The 16103-nt window shown below is 51.1% G+C and overlaps 1 protein-coding gene and 1 non-coding gene across 4 annotated transcripts in view; one reads left to right on the forward strand and one right to left on the reverse strand.

Moving 5' to 3' along the window:
* SRL (sarcalumenin) overlaps positions 1-16103 on the reverse strand; it is a 54894-nt gene that overhangs the window by 9158 nt on the left and 29633 nt on the right. For 2 of the 3 annotated variants that reach the window (XM_045189813.2, XM_045189814.3), the window contains 2 exons: positions 1371-1472; positions 191-286 (listed from right to left, as the gene is read on the reverse strand). In XM_045189813.2, coding sequence (XP_045045748.2) covers positions 191-286; positions 1371-1472 — 198 coding nt within the window. Of the gene's footprint in view, positions 1-190; positions 287-1370; positions 1473-3344; positions 4323-16103 lie in introns of all 3 variants that reach the window. The other variant, XM_024553394.4, reaches the window with a different exon arrangement.
* Positions 6753-6859, forward strand: LOC112298510 (U6 spliceosomal RNA). The gene has a single exon (XR_002974149.2). It is a non-coding gene; the product is annotated as a U6 spliceosomal RNA (small nuclear RNA).

Raw genomic sequence — 16103 nt, forward strand, 5'->3', positions numbered from 1 at the left:
CCTGTGCAAGTTGCAGGTACTCCTGCAATGAAAGGATGGTTCACGTGACTGAGGTCTCCAAGAACTTAGGATCCTGAGTTCAACTCTGGTGTCCTCGAGCCCACCACACATGCAGCTCAGAGCCCTCACAGACATGGGGGAGCGTGGACGGGTTGGAGGTACAGGCCTAACCTTGGGACATGAGCTGTACCTGTGATCTCGTGCTGCCGAAGCTCGTTGTACTTGTATGACTGCTCCAGGGGTTTGATGGATGAATGGTAGATCTTTCGAAGCCGCTGCAGGACCACTGGGGATGGAGAAGGATGAAGGGGGGCATCAGGTAAGGGGTACTACAGACTGCTGACCACCATGGGCTAGGCCACTTCCCAGAGCAGCTCCAGCCCACCCTAATGGCGAGCAGAGAACATCTGCAGCCTGGCAACTGTCCATATATTAGCATTCAAGGAGGGGGTTGGTCCACATCCCAACCCTCAGAAGTCTTTAAACCCAAGGCATTCTCTCCCCATCCCCCAAAGTCTACTGGCCTATTTCTTTTTACTCTAGCCCTCTCTTCCCTCTTGTCAGTAGTGTGCCCTGAAGCACCACGTCAGCCTTCAGCTAACTGAAGGCCCTTTCTACTGCAGAGAAGAACCCCATCTCCTTCTCTCTGCCCTCATCCCTAGTTCTGCTGGCCTTAGGCTCAGAGGGCAAGGAGGCACGGCACTAAGTGAGGCCACAGGATGGCCACCCTGGGCCCTAGCCACACTCCCTGGTGCCCCAGGAAGGATGCAGAGTCCCAAATGTCTTCTCAGGAACAGCGTGACTCCAGGGAGAAGTGATTCACAGGGACGAGGCTGGGACCTCAAAGGGCGTGAAGCAGGGTGTGAGGTACAAAGTGGGGAAGAGGGCCTGAGGGTCAGAGCCCACACCTTGGGCAGCCTCTCTAGCTGTGTGCCATAGCAAGTTCTGCCTTCTCTGAGCTTTCGCTAACTCAGCTAAGAGGAGATAGTAAGCTTCGCTGAAAGCCTTGGATTATTATGAGGCTGAAATGAAATATTGGGCATGAAAGGACTTTATAAACTGTAAAAAGTCAAAGCAAATGTGATGAACTCTATGAATGCCCCTCCCCAGCCACAGTGCAGAGGCTGGCACCACCCTCAGACACAGCACTGGGATTCGTCCTCTTACCCTCTCCCTGGTCCCGCTGGTTGGATTGCCTTTCCTCCTCCCTGCCAATCCAGAGCCCCCAGGTGCTGGACACTGCTTGCAGAGCCTCCTCTGCCAAACCCCCTAGGGCTTTCCTCTCTGGGGTGTCCACTGGCCTCAGAGCCCCAGCCCCCAAGGCTCTCCCAGCCCCAGCCCCAGGCCCGGCTCCTTCTTCCTCTGGTTACCAGAGTAATCATCAGCTGGCTTGTCCTCGTCCAGCATCAGAGTTTTCTCAATGTGGGAGCGGTCCCTCAGTGGGGCTTCTTCACTCACATCCTCCGCCTCTTCTGGAGATGGAAGCAGAAAGCAGGGTTAGAGCTACGCTAAGAGCCAGCTGGGCTCTAAGCCCCTCTCAACACAGACAACACGGGCAGGGCCTTGACGTAGTGCTGACAGAGGGCTTGCCAAGTTCAACTGAATGGAGTTCCATCTCTAGGAAGGACTGTGAAAATCCAAACTCAACTTCTGTGAAGCTCCATGATCCATTTTATGTGTTCAGCAAATATTGATTAATAAGCACTTGTGATGTGCCAAGCACCAAGCCTCTTGCTGGGAATACAGTGGTGCCCACAACAGACACAGGTCCTGACCCTGTAGTGTTTTCCTACAGTATAGTGGGGTGAGGGGAGAAATAATCTTGAAAGTAATGTAGTAATTATAAACAGTGATGGGGCCATGGAATGGAAGATTCCAGAAGCTATGAGGGCCTAAGAAGTGTGCCTAAGAAGTTCTAGGAGGGGGGAGTGGTCAGAAAACGTCCCAGAGAGGCCACCTGTGAGCTGAGCTCCATCGTGTGAGAAGTTAACTAGGTGATGACAGGGAGAGGAGACAGCAGTGACATAGCAGGAAGAGCGGCTGGGCCTCAGTGGGTGAGGGGTGCGTGCGGTGGGGCGGGAGCGCTGCACAGGAGCTAGCATGCACGGCCTCAGAGGACCGTAGGAGTCTGCACTTCGTCCTAGTGGCACTGAAAGCCAGGGAGGGGTTCTAAACAAACTGACCTGATCAAATGAGCATGTGATCAGGTTTACAAGGCTGCCATGAAGCACACGCGAGAGGAGCCGCTGGGGAAAGAGGGCTTCAACTGTTGCTTCTGACCAAGCGAGCGATGCCCAGGACTGCCTGCAGGTCCCCAGGGAGACCGTTTCTACCCAACTGGCTGCATGCACAAAGGATTTTAAGTAATCAGAAGTGGGCTGGCCTTGGGCCTATGGGAAAGAGGTAGACTAGTTCTACCAGGGATGGAAAAAGAGAAGAATCTATATGTCTTGTGGAGCATCTCAGGTCCCACCTCAGACCCTGGACAGGAAAAACAGGGAGAGGGGAGGGGCTGGCTAACTGCAGGTCCTCCACTTATGGATGGTGCAAGCAGCTGAAGAGAAGTATGGAAACTGAATTCTGCAGGGAAACCACAGGGAAGTCACATTGGAGCTGGTCTCCATCCTAAAAGACCAGCTCTCGGCCCAGGCCACCATCCTCAGTGGAAGTGGCCATGGGCATCCTGGCCATACCTGGGATTCAGTACCTCCCCAATGTTGCCCAATGGCTTTGGCCTGCCATCCCCCTTCCCTATTCTCCAGTCCCGCATCAACAGCTGCTGCTGCTCCAGGTGGACAACTGCGGGACATCAGTGTCACAGCCAGAGAGATTTCTTATTGCAATCCTGACCCCAGTCCCAGTTCACCCCACCTGGTATGGCCTAGTCTTCAAGGGGAGGCCCCATGTGTCAGCCCAGTGATGTGGTCCCAGGGGAGGGCTCCCAACCTATGCCCCCACCCGTACATCTCTCCACCGGCCTGCACAGGGCCTCAAACCCTGCCACCATGTTCTTTGTCCTCCAGGCTAAGGCACTGGTCAGCGTTAAATCGTACCATGGATCCTAAAGGGCAGGCTCCCGAGGGCCTAACTCAAGAGTGATCAGGCTTCTCTGGGCCCTCCATGGTGTGGCCTGTCACTGAGTCCCTCCAACGTGGGAAGAAGTGGCTCATGAGCAGTCTGAAGCCACCCTCTGGGCCGGATACCCTGCACTGGGCCTCCACCCCGCAAACCCAGGCTGGCTGGGGCTCTCCCACTCCACCCTGTCCCTGCCTGACCCACTACATACAAGACTTCCAGGAAGAATGCAGCTGCCCAAGTGCTGAAGGAATTCTGGGGTCCCCTACCCTGAGGCCCCTCCACGGGCTCCTCTGCCTCGGCCTCTGGGACCTTGTCCCCCTCAGGCCCTGGATTCGGTTCCTTGAAGCTCAGCTGGGCCCCCTTGTCCCCAGGGCTTGGGGTTCCTGCTGCTTCCTGGTGTTCCCCCGCTTCCTCGGAGGTGTCCCCTGCTTCCTCTGAACTAGCCCCGTGGCCGTTGTCCTCTTCTGATTCTTCTTGGGATGGATCTCCTCCTTCCTCGCCTCTGCTGAGGCCACCACCCTCTTCCTCAGAAGACGCAGCTTTCAGATCCTCCTCCAACGTCCCTGACACCTGGCTCTCCGGGGGGTGGTCCTCCTGGGCACCCCCTGTCTCCAGAGCTGGGCTGGGTTCCCCCTGGTCCTCAGGCCCCTCCCTGGCTTTTGTGTCCACGTCCATGACTCCAACTGGCCTTTCCGGCCCCTGATCAGGCCCTGGAATGCCCTTGCCTGCTGTCTCTACCTCCACAGGAAAGGCCCCTGTGCCTTCAGGCTCTGCAGTGCCCACAGCTGCTCCCTGTGCAGGGTTTTCCCCTAGGACATCCTTGGCTTCCTCAGGGACCACGCCACTCCCAGCCTGTCCTTCCGCCTCCTCTTCTGGGCCCTCTCTCAAACTGAGCTCTGGCCTCCCTTCTTCCCCAGTTCCCCCCTCCCCTTCCGGAGTGAGGGAGTTTGCTCCTGGTAGCTCCACAGGGTCCCCCGGGGGAGCTGAGGCTGAGGCATTGGAGAGGCTGGCTTCAGGGTCAGAGCCTGGGCTGGGGGCAGCGGTGGAGGCCCCTGTGGCAGTCTTTTCCGAGCTCTCAGCCTCCCTGCCATCTGGGGAGTGAAGGAGCAGGTTCTTCTCTCGAGGGGCCGCCTCTGCAAGAAGCGCCCTTTCCTTCTCCTCTAGACTTGCATCTCCAGCAGAGAAATGATTCTCCAACAAATTGCCAACATCTTCTGTGCCACCCGAAGCAGAAACTTGCAGTTCTAAATGATTAGAACACGATTGGTCAGTTTCACAGGGTTGGCACTCGCTTTGCTTCTCAAAAGAGTCTAACAACCTAGCTCCTGTCTTCCAGCAGCGAGGTGTGAACCTGGTATCAGTGGCATCTCCCTCCCTGGTCATCATAACTGCTCTGTACAGCAGGCAGGGGGCGGGGGTGTTACTCTGCCCGCCTCCTAAGACTTACAGGCCGTGGCTGAGCGAGTTACAGACCCATTGTCTGTCACTGGAGGATTGAGCAGCTGACCCCCACCCCCAGCTCCTCCCCTGACCCTGACTGAGCCTCCCACTGGGTCCCAGTTACTGTGTAGGGGTGGAAACTGGATGAACCCTTCCACTCGTTCCTCAGCCTTGTCATGGGCATGCAGGCACATGCAGCCTGGCTCACTAGGAGATCTTTCCAAGATAGGACAGATGCCCTGTCAGTTCCTAGAGTCATTAACCAGCCTGCTTTTTATACTGCTATCAGTAAAGGAGTGCAAACAGGTGTGTGCAGGCCAGATAATCTTAGGTTACACAGCAGAGTACTTAGGGGATTACTTGTGGCTCTCAGCCTTATTAAGTCACACATCCAACTCTGTCCCCTTAAGGGCAGGCATTTGCTGGCCTTGCTACCTTAGATTAGGGGGGAAGTGGCCTGACAAGAAAAAGATATCCAAAACTAGAAGGGCCAGGGCTTCCCAGTGGCCTTAGGCAACCTCTTCTGAGGGGATCCCCTTATAAAGCCTAGGAAGCTGAGGCACAGGGAGAACAAAGCAGGAAAGAACAAGGTAGGCACCTAGTCTGTACTGAGACCTCTGTCAAGGGACAAATTTAATTCATTTAGAAAATGGGGCCCGAAGAGAGGGTAGAGCCTATCCCTTTTGCCCCCTTCCAACCAGACTGAGACGTGTTTAAGGAGGAGGCTCTCGTGATGGGGGAACACTGCTGGCTTACAGTGAGAGGGACCACGGGGCTGTGTGCCCTGGGGCAGCTGAGACAATCCCTGGGCTCCCTGGACTCATAAGGATTCTTTTGAGGAAGCAGCCTCCCCCCCCCCTCTCTGCTGAGCCAGATACACCTCTCCTGGGCCCTAGCCTGGTCTTCCTGTCTCTGCCTCAAAGAAAAGCCACTTCTTGTGAGTACCCCTCTGCCTCAGGGTACACATGCACCTTGTGCCCCGAAAGCTGGGGTAGCCTCCAGGCAGCAGGAACAAATATATTCTCAATAGCCCCTACAGATGCAACCTATCAAATTCAGAAGAATGGGAAGCTTGAGCACCTTTTATTATAAAGGAGCCTTGTAGATTGATATTATACTTCCCCAAGCACTTTCACACATGTGACTGCTTCCAAACCTCCCCCATTGCTGTCAGCCACATTTCAGAACTGAAGGTCCAGAGAAAGTCTTTGACTTAACCAGGACACCAGGTGTCTGGCTAGTGGGTGACCCAGAACTACATACTCCTTGTCCAGCCCTTCTTTGCCACGGTGTGTGTAGGGAAGCACAGGGATACTCCTCCCCATGGGTATCTCGCCCCTCCCTGCATGCACCTTCTCTCCAGGCTCACACTCCAGACCCCTCCTGGCTCCTGGACTGTAGGAACCAAGGTTTAGTCTTCCCTGTGTTCCCAGGGCTGGGACTCTGCCTGACCCAGGGAAAAGGCTATGAAGAGGTGAGAGCTGGGTACAATAAGAATTTGTGGTCCTTTAGTGAGGGAGCTGAAGGTTACTCATTAAAATTTTCTCTGGTTAACCCCTGAACACCTATGTGTCCTGATTCCTTTATCTGCATAGCTATCCCCCCACCGTCAGCCTCCGGGAAAAATAAACTACGGCAGGAGCTTGGGGTAACCAAAGGAGACTGCAAGTACTCTAAGCAGCAAGACGCATGTACAGCGAGTGAGAGACATCTGTGCAATGCTGAAGCACTTTATATGGAAAACATTAATTTGCTTTATTTTAACTTACTGAATCTAACTTGCTTTTATAAAACAAGTTTTACTCTTCTCCCTATTTTACAGATGAGAGCACTGGAATCAGACACTAAATGCCTTGCCCAACATTACACCGCAACTGGCAGAGGCCGTTTAACTCCAGAGTTGTAGAGGAGATTGCCTGGCCCTAGAGGGGTTCTACACCCAGCTGCTCAGAGAGTAGCACCCAAAGCATCAGCACCACTGGGAGAGACTGGTGGTGGTGTCCTGCTGACTCTCAGGCCCCAGCCCAGACCCACTGAACTCGAATCTGCATTTTAACAATCGGTTTTCACATTACAATTGGAGAAGCTCTGTAAAACCTGATAAAACCGCCTCAATGTTCTCAGCACTGAAACCCTCAGGTTCTTGGACTCATCCCTCTACCCCTCCTCAAAGGTTCTGAATGAATTAGGGTATATCCCCAGATCAGCACTTTATCAAAAAAAATGGCTGGGTAATGCTCGCTTTGGCAGCACATACACTAAAATTGGAACCATACAGAGAAGATTAGCATGGCCCCTGTGCAAGGGTGATACAGAAATTCGTGAAGCGTTCCATATTTTTCAGCAGAGAGAAAGAAGGAGCTCCTACCCTTTTCGACAGCATGGGTGGAACTGGAGAGCATTATGCTAAGTGAAATAAGCCAGGCGGTGAGGGACAAATACCATATGATCTCACCTTTAAGTGGAACCTAATCAACAAAACAAACAAGCAAGCAAAATATAACCTGAGATATTGAAATTAAGAACACTCTGACAGTAACCAGAGGGAAGGCGGGAGGGGACAATGGGAGGAAATGGGGGAAGGGTTTTCAGGAACAACTATAAAGGACACATGGACAAAACAAAGGTGGGGTGGAATCAGGGGAGGGAGGGAGGGACAGCTGGGGTGGGGGGGAGTGGTGGGGAGTAAATGCAGACAGCTATACTTGAACAACAATAAAATAATTTTTTTTAAGTCAAAAAATTATTGGGTAATTCTAATATTCAGGCAAAGCTGCAAACCACTGGTCAGCCAAATAATCCTGACCCTGAGGCTTCTGCTCCCAGCCTCTCCCTGCTCATGTGAGCACTGGGGGCTCCTGAGTTGGATGGATAAACCGAGGCTTGGCCTGTGACCAACAGCAGTGGTCAAGGCTTCTCCTCTGGGGAATACAGCCCTTGCCACAGGTTCCTGTTGCTGCCTACTGATGATGATGATGATGGTGGTGATGGTGATGGTGATGGTGGTGGTGATGGTGGTAATGGTGGGGGTGATGGTGATGGTGGTCATGGTGGTGGTAGTGATGGTGGTGGTGATGGTGATGGTGGTGGTGGTGGTGGTGATGGTGGTGGTGGTGGTGATGATGGTGGCAGTGGTGAGGGTGACAATGGTGGCAATAGTGATGACACTAGGTAAATCAGACTGGGTCTGATTACCTGTGGCATTTCTTTTCTTTTTTTTTAGATTATTTATTTAGTTTTAGAGAAAGAGGAAGGGAAGGAGAAAGAGGGAGAGACACATCAATGTGTGGTTGCATCTCACGTGCTTCCCCCACCCCCACTGGGGACCTGGCCTGCAACCCAGGTGTGTGCCCTGACTGGGAATGGAACCGGTGACCCTCTGGTTCATAGGCCCATACTCAATCCACTAAGTAACAACAGCCAGGGCTACGGTATTTCTAATATTCTCAAAACACCCTCTGATCCTAAGGAGGGTGAGAGGGCTGCATAGTCCCAAAGGAGATAAGGACCCCAGACTGTGGGGATTTACCATGACCTTCACACTGTTGTATATTTCCACTCCTAGGTAGAAATAGAAGTCAAGTATGTGCATGTGTATATACACATCCGTCCTCTTCCCTAGTTCTTACAACTGAGTGCCAAGCTGCCCTTGACCTTCTGCTAAGCCATTTGAAGTGAAAAAGACCGAGTGTGATGGCTTCACGCCCTATGACCTTCCTTTTTGGGCTAAAAATAATTTCTTTGACACAAAGTCAGTGAAACAATCTGTGCCATTGGGCCCCAGAGCTCAATCCTCAGGAAGCAGCTGTGCCATTGGGCCCAATCTCTCCTCTGAAAGGCACAGTCAGAGGCTTCAAGAGCTTCCGATCAAACTCAGTTCAATTCTGTGAAGTCAAACACAGTGTCTTCCCTCCCTCCCTGACCTTCCTAGCATCTCACTGAGGCCCCATATTGGTCCCTGGAGAAGGATATGGGGGAGAGTGCAGAAGACCCAGGATACCCTGGACAGTTAAGAGTCTGGTAAGATGAGTCGTGGTCTATCCCAGGACATGTAGTACTGTACTGTATGTGCTGCTGCCAAGGCCACCGCCCCAGCCCCACACAGGCCAGGGTGCTTACATCAGGGTACATGAATAGCAAGCCCCCAGTCAGCACTGGAGACCATGGGAAGGCCCATGCCTGAGAAGCTGGTACTCCGAAACAAGCACAGCATGCACTGGTTCTGCTTTCTCTCCCAACACCCCCTCTGCCATCAGCCTTTCTTTGGGGGTCAGCCTCAGCTGCTCCCCTCATCCATAGCTCAGCAGTAATCCCAGGCTCAGTTCTTCTCTCCTCTACCAACAAAACACCTAATTATTTTCCCAGCTTCTAACTCCTTCCAAAGCACTTCTCAAGTGGGCTCAGATAATTTTGCAGTTGCCAAAGGCCTTGGCGGATCCAACTGTAGAGGAGGAAGCTCTGGCCAGGGAGCTTTAAAGGCTTGCCCAAGGTCAGGGGTTGGGTTGAGACAGAGCCCAAGTTCATGGCTCTCAGCCTAGAGTTCTTTCTGCTCCCAAGTAGTTTGTAAACCATGTCCCATGAAGGGAGAGTGGTCCATGGAAGTGACTAGGGGATAAGGGATGGTGAAAGAGCTGGGGTTCAGTCCCCATTTTGTACTTCCTGCCCAGCAGCTCTCCTTGGGTCTGTCTCACCACTGAAGGAGAGGGTAGGTGGTTGACAACCACTGAGCCTGCCTCCCCCACCTATTCCCTAAAAATTCTTATAACCTCTTCTGGATCATTTTCTCCAACATCCCAAGGAGCCCCCCTTACATTATCTTTTTACTTTAATCAACACATGCCAGGCACTGAGCTAGATGATGTCTTGCCTTCACATAGAACTTTATGTTTTCCAAAGTTGTTTCATGTTTTTCTCCTTTCATCTTCCTAGCAGTATTCTGAGGCAGAGATAGCAAGGATTATTAACCTCTCTTGAAATGAGGAAGCAGACACAGAAGGGTCAAGCTGTTTGTTCAATAAGCCATTCTAGGAATGGGATAGAACACAGGCCAAAAAACAAAACAAAGCGCCCTGGCCCACATGGAGGTGGCATGCAAGACCAGAGAGCTTTCCCAGCACAGATGTCCCATCTGCAGGGGTATGTCAGTGTGAATCTGGTGTTTCACAAGGTGATTCTAATGAACACCAACATTTGAGAACCACAGTTCTGAGCCACCCTCGGTACCAACTCTCAGAGAGTTTGTCTTGAGATTGGGAGAAGAGAGGTCTACTCAGAATAGAGTTTTATTGACCTGTTTTGAGTCCACCTCTAAGTGCTGAATTGATTCCAACTTGGTGGAACAAAATATAAACTCAATTCCAACCTATCCAAGTCTCTTTAGCATATGCTTTTAAGAATCTTCCAAGGTTATTCCTCCACATGACTTCTCATCCGTTTGTACTGAAACTATCAAATCCAAAGTCAAACACAGGTAAAATACCTTTGACCGTTCCTTATACACAATTATGCAAATGAGTCATCAGTAATAAAGTCCCAGGGGGACAATCACTTTCCAATTCTATGTGGGAGGACATAGATGTTCCAGGGAGTCAGTCTTGGCATCCAGGAAGCCCCACATCTGTCACTGGGTTATCCTCCTCCCACCTTGGACATCTCATCAGCTGTGCCTCAAGTGCAGCTGACGGTAGTTCAGGAACAGTGCTCACAGAGCGGGAGCAAGCCCACCAATCCTGGCACATTCTAGATCTTATCTCTGAACACTCCTGGACTGGAAAAATGGTCACTGGCCTCTTCAGGCATCATACTGTTTCTTGATCTTAATTACAGAGTAAATGCTCACCACTCAGGGCCCCTTTTTCTTTCACTACTTAGATGAGCCTTCAGACAGCTTTGCAGATGCCAATGCCAAAAGGGACCTTAGAAGGGAAATACTTTCAAAAGGCAAGGGTGTCCCACATTCTCCCAGGACCCCTGAGACCTTCTCTATCAGCCTTTACCTCTTCTCCTTCATACAAGAGGACGAAGGTGCAGTGCACAAGGCAGCCACTCTCAAAAGGTGTTTTGGCCTCCTGGCCAAGCTCCTAAACTCAAGGCTAATACCACCAGAACAGCTTGTCTCTGGCTGGACTTGAGCCCCAAAATGATTGATCCAGGGATAGAATACAGTCATAAAGGCACCAATCAGAGAGAATCATGGGATTGGGGGCCAAAGGGGACCGCCTCTCAGACCAACTAGTTTGATTTCACTGATGAGAATCTTAAAGCCCTGATAAGTGATTGTCCCAAAGCCACAGGGCTAGTTAAGTTAGTTAGTAGCAGGCTGGTTCTAGATCCCAGCTCAACCACCAGCTCCAAGTCCTGTGAGCTTTCCTGGCAACAGGACACTGCCCCCAGAAACAAGAGGGGGTGCATCAGCCTCAGAAGGACAGCACTTCTTAGTCTACCCTCTCTTTCCTCCTTTTAAAAAGAATTGCTTAAGACTTCAAGACAATTGTTTTTAACCCACAAAGTCCAGAGAATTGATAGATGACTCCCTGTCCCACCTCTAATTTCTGGGAATTCTTGGTTTGGAAGTTAGAGAAAGAAAGTGCCCACAATCCCACAACCACTGTGTATACTGATACCCAGGGGATTAATGACTCAGTGAACATCACTTTCAAAAGGCATTTGAAATACATTTGGAAGAAGTGAGACATGAAGCCCTAACCCCTCAGTGAGACTCAGTTATTAAAGGAACAACCTATGGAGCCCCCAGTGTTCCTGGAGATAAGCCTGAAGGAACAAAAATCCTTTCAGGAGCCAGCAGGCCATACTTCCTACATTCAGAGAAGCTGAGTTGGACAGGAGAGGTAAGGAAGGAGAAAGAGGGGCAGGCTAGATTCTGAGACAAACTGAGGCAGGTGGCTGGCTTCCTCCCACCTCCTACCCAAAGAAGCAGAATCTCCCTGGGATCTGTGAGGATGACCTCTGAGACACTGATGGTTTAACTTTGGGGCACCAGGCAGGGAGAGACCCAACTGGGAGCCTAAGAAGTCTGGTTCCTAATGTCCCAGTCAAAGTTGGGCTCAGGTCAGAGGTGTCATGGGCTTAGCAGGTTGAGGGAACAATGAGTCCCAGGCCAACCTCATCCTAACCCAGGAAAGCTGAAGGAAGTCTGCTTGATTCTCAAGCTTGGAAATGGATCTGACACCTTCCCAGCTGAGCCAGAACACCTCAGGGCTTTCCTTTGCCATCCGTCACAGAATCAAACTGGTCTCTCTGGATGCAGCTGAAAGTCAGGAGAGCTGGGAACTGCTTGTTTGCTGTCTTACTAACCAGCAATATGACCTTGAGTTGCTCCTCATTCTGCCTATATATTCAACTCCACTAACCCATGGAAAATGCCAAAGTAGGTAGATAATAGTACCTACTTTGTCATCCCCTTTGGAGTATTTTAAACAGCAAATGATGTTTAAAAGCATTCTATAATTGTCAGGTATTATAATAATTATTTCCTAGAAGAGCAAAGATGCCAGGCCAAATCCCACAGTCACTGAGTGGGCCAAAACAGAAACAGCTTTGGACAGAAGCTGAGCTGGCTCACCTCTCTGCTCCTTTGACCCTCTGCTTCTGGGGGGTCAGTTAGTAGGCCAACAGAGGTCTTTCTACCTGGGGCTGTCTCCCTTTCTCCCAGCCAAACGCAGCTCAGACAAGGAGCTGTAGGCACCACGGGGGTAGCCCTGTTCTCTGCATGAGGTTCCAGCTGGCCTGGGACAGGAATGGATCTTAGCTGTCAACACTCCCAGGCCCAGATCTTGTTCTGCTGAGCCCCAAGTTAACTCCCGCAGTCACTGACTCCTGGTTTCAGCAAGCCCTTAGTCATCCAGAAACTTCTAAGGCCTTACATGGTTTCCCCTCTCCCTTCTACCTCCTAGACCTCTTCCATCTGGCCACTGAAGCAAGGTGACCCTGCACTTCACCCAAATGCAAATGCACAACGCAGGGGGTCATCTACACAGACCCACTCATCAGGACATGTCTGAGAGAATGGATGAGAGGCCCTGGCTGGAGGCGGAGTGACTGAGGGCCCTTCACAACTCTCAGAAGTGGCAACACAATCAGAGAGAGGCCACTTGCAGTGCCAGCGTGCCCTCATGTCCTTATGAGAAATGAGCACAGGGTACAGAACTGACTTGGGCTTCAAGAATAGAGCTTTGACTGCGCCACAAAGATGGAGTGAGAGTGGCTCTAGCTCCCATTCAAATAGAGCTATGCTTGTCCTGCTCAGCTGAAATCAGGCTTAATGTTTTCGTGGCTTTGAAGGGTCTGGCACATCGGCCCGCATAGCCACAGGCACCTCTTGACCCCACTTAGCAGCACCAAGCCTCCCCCACACCCTCTCAGCGGTTTGATGTCCTTAGCAAATCTCATGCCCAACTGCCCAAAAAACCAGAGATGCCACCCATCCCCAAGTCTTCTCAGAGAAGGTCAAGTCAAGGGCAGAGGCTAGGGCAACAAGAGCAAATATTCCACCCTGTGTGCTCCCATCCATAAACCCTTCCAGAAAAACTTTTATCTAAGCACCAATATACCAAGTGTTCCCGCCTTCTCTCCCAGAGGTCTTCACCAAATTTGCAACAGATGGGTTCCACTTCTGGGTCCAGACATTCTGACCCCAAATCTCATTTTGTTATTCAGTCCTATAGTTATTTTTTTGGTAGATACTTCTAGAACTAGAAGAAAACCTTAAAAACTAACTAGCTCAATTCTTTCATTTCACAAATGAGGAGACCAAGGCCCAAAGAGGGAAAAGAGCTTGCTAGAAGCCACCTAGCAAGTTGAGGGCAAACACAGATGAAAACACAAGGTCTCCAGATCCCTCACCCTGGTCTGTTTTGCAGGGTTCCAAACAACCATGACTTCCTTCTCTCCCTGACATTTCTAATCCTTTATGCCCACATCTCACCTTACCTGTGGAACCCAGCATTCCTGGGATTACCCATCCTATCCCCTAGTTGTTCCTATGAAGTATGTTCCTATAAAGAATGCCCACTGAGGGCCCTGACGTCAGTCTGGGCCCCCAAAGAGAGCTCTGTACAGAGATTTGAGGAAGGACCCGAGTGGGATTTAAGTACCCAGAGGTCACCTGCATCAAGCCACACATTCGCTGTTAGTGCGCAATACTCCTGGTATCACCAGAAGAATGAAAGGAGAGGTTCATTGTCTCCATAACCAGGAGACAAAGGACAGTGGTTCCCAAGCACTTAGCTATCTGAATTGAGGATGGCAGAGGCCACAAGAAGACTGGACCAGAGGAGCCTTCCAGAGCCCAGGTCATGACAAAAAGGAAAGAAGACTGCCTCCCTGTCTGCTGCTCCATAAATGGGACAAACTCTCAAAGCCTCCCAACAAACACATCCATTACACTCAGTTATGACTCCAGGACTTGGAAAATGCCATAGGAAAAGATGTCTAGAATACCCAAGCTACTCTAGAGTGGAACATTCTGGAAATCCCATATCTCCCTTAGGAGTAGACTTGCTCCCAGTTTGTATTTCCAAGTGGCCTAAACCCTTGAACCTCAAGCATGTGATCAACACTTTTCTGGGTGAGTGGAGGGCCCTATCCCTTCCAGTATTGAACTAGTTCCAGTATTGAAACGCCCGGGATCTTTTGTTTTCCTTTGGCAGCCTGGTGGCCATGCGGAAGAGCAGGGCAGGCATCTACTCCTTGGTTCCCACGGTGCTCTCCTGGGAAGAGGAAGGTTAGGGCCAAGGGCAGGCCAGAGGGTGGGGCCAAAGCAGGTGTACTTGCTGTCCCCAGGGTGACCCTCCCTGGTCAGTGCCAAGGGCTCTATGAGGCCACTGACAGGTTGCATCTGAGGTGCTCCAGCAGCCCACGTGCCCAAAGGGTCCCTCACCCCCAAGCCAAACAATAGCCCCAAATCCCTATGCAAAAGCCTGAGCCTGGCCATGTATTAGTTTCCTATTGCTGCTGTAACAAAGCACCACAACCTGGTGACTTAAAGCAATAAAAATATTTTCTCTCACAGTTCTGAGTGCCACAAATCCAAAATCAAGGTGTCAGCAGAGCTGAGTTCCCCCAAAAGGCTCTAGGGAAGATGCCCTCCTGCCTCTCCCAGTTTGTGGTCATTCTCAGCAATCCTTGGCTTGTCAAAGTGTGTTTCCTCCAATCTCTGCCTCCATCAGGCATGGCCTTCTTCCTATGCCTCTGATCTATGTCTCTTCTCCTTTTCTTATAAGAACACCAGCAGATTAACTCACTATATCTGTGATGACCCTATTTCCAATAAGGTCATATTTAGAGGTTCTGGAGGTTAAGACTTCAACATGTCTTTCAGGGAGACACAGTCCAACCCACAATAGGTCTTCCAATGGCCCACACCACTGCCTGCATTGAGATGCCCTCCTGCTTCTCCAGTCTTACCTGTACCCTCTCCCTTTTGTGATGACTTCTGGTTCTTACCCCTCCAGGTCACACGGGTCCCCTTGCTGACCTCAACTGACTCAGTGTCTGTAACCACCCATGCTAAGCCAAATGACACAGCCCCTGCCTTGTGTGGCTGTGACCTTCACGGGGTGTGCTTGTGTCCGAGCTTCCTTTCTAAGCTGTCATTCCTCTGGGACTAGAGATTGAACCAATGCTTCTTTATGTCCCCACAGGGCCCAAAAAAGTGCTGAGCATCAAGATTCACATGACAACCACCTACAGAATTCTTTAAGAAATCCTTTTAGTCCTGGCTGGGTAGCCTAGTTGCTTGAGCATCATCCTGTGCACCAAAAGGTCTCAGCTTTGATTCCTGGTCAGGGCACGTACCTAGGTTGTAGGTTTGGTCCCCCTGTCAGGGCATGTGCAGGAGGCAACTGATCGATGTTTCTCTCTCACATTGATGTTTCTCTCTCTCTCTCTCTCTTTCTCCCTTCCTTTCCCTCTCTCTAAAATCAATAAGCACGTCCTCAATGAGGAAAAAGGAAGGAAGGAAGGGAGGAAGGGAGGGAGGGGAGAAGGGAAGGAGAAAAACCCTTTTAGTCTGTGGATTTCTCATCAGCCTCCTTGAATGCCAACACCGCTCTGTTCTTCTTTCCCCCACATCCTTGGCCTGGCTAATTCTGGCTCATACTTCGGATCTCAGCTTTGAGGCCCATCGCCTGTGAGGCCTCCCTGATCCCTCAGTTCTGAGATGCTTCTGCTCTGTGTTCCCACAGCACCTGTCACCCTGTATGACAGCCTTTCTTTTAAACTGTGTCCCCATGAATAATAAGGCCCCTGAGGCTAGCATCTGTGGCTTGTCCCCAGTGGGATAGCTGGCATCCAGCACGGGCATGGTAAATATCCCTATACAGGAAATATCTGCTGGATGCCCTGAGAGCACTGGCAGTAATGAGCCTCCTGCCCTGGGTCATCTCTTCTCACGGTTTGGCTCAAGGCATAGCTCAAGGCCATTTGCAAAAAGATTGCAGAGGAGCTTAGTTGAAAATGTTCTGCCTTGGCCCTAGTTGGTGTGGCTCAGTTGGATGGAACACGTCCCATAAACCAAAAGGTCACAAGTTCAATTCCTGGTTGGGGCACATGCCTGGGTTGTGGGT

The sequence above is a fragment of the Desmodus rotundus genome, chromosome 1 (assembly GCF_022682495.2).
Source record: "Desmodus rotundus isolate HL8 chromosome 1, HLdesRot8A.1, whole genome shotgun sequence".
NCBI lineage: Eukaryota > Metazoa > Chordata > Mammalia > Chiroptera > Phyllostomidae > Desmodus > Desmodus rotundus.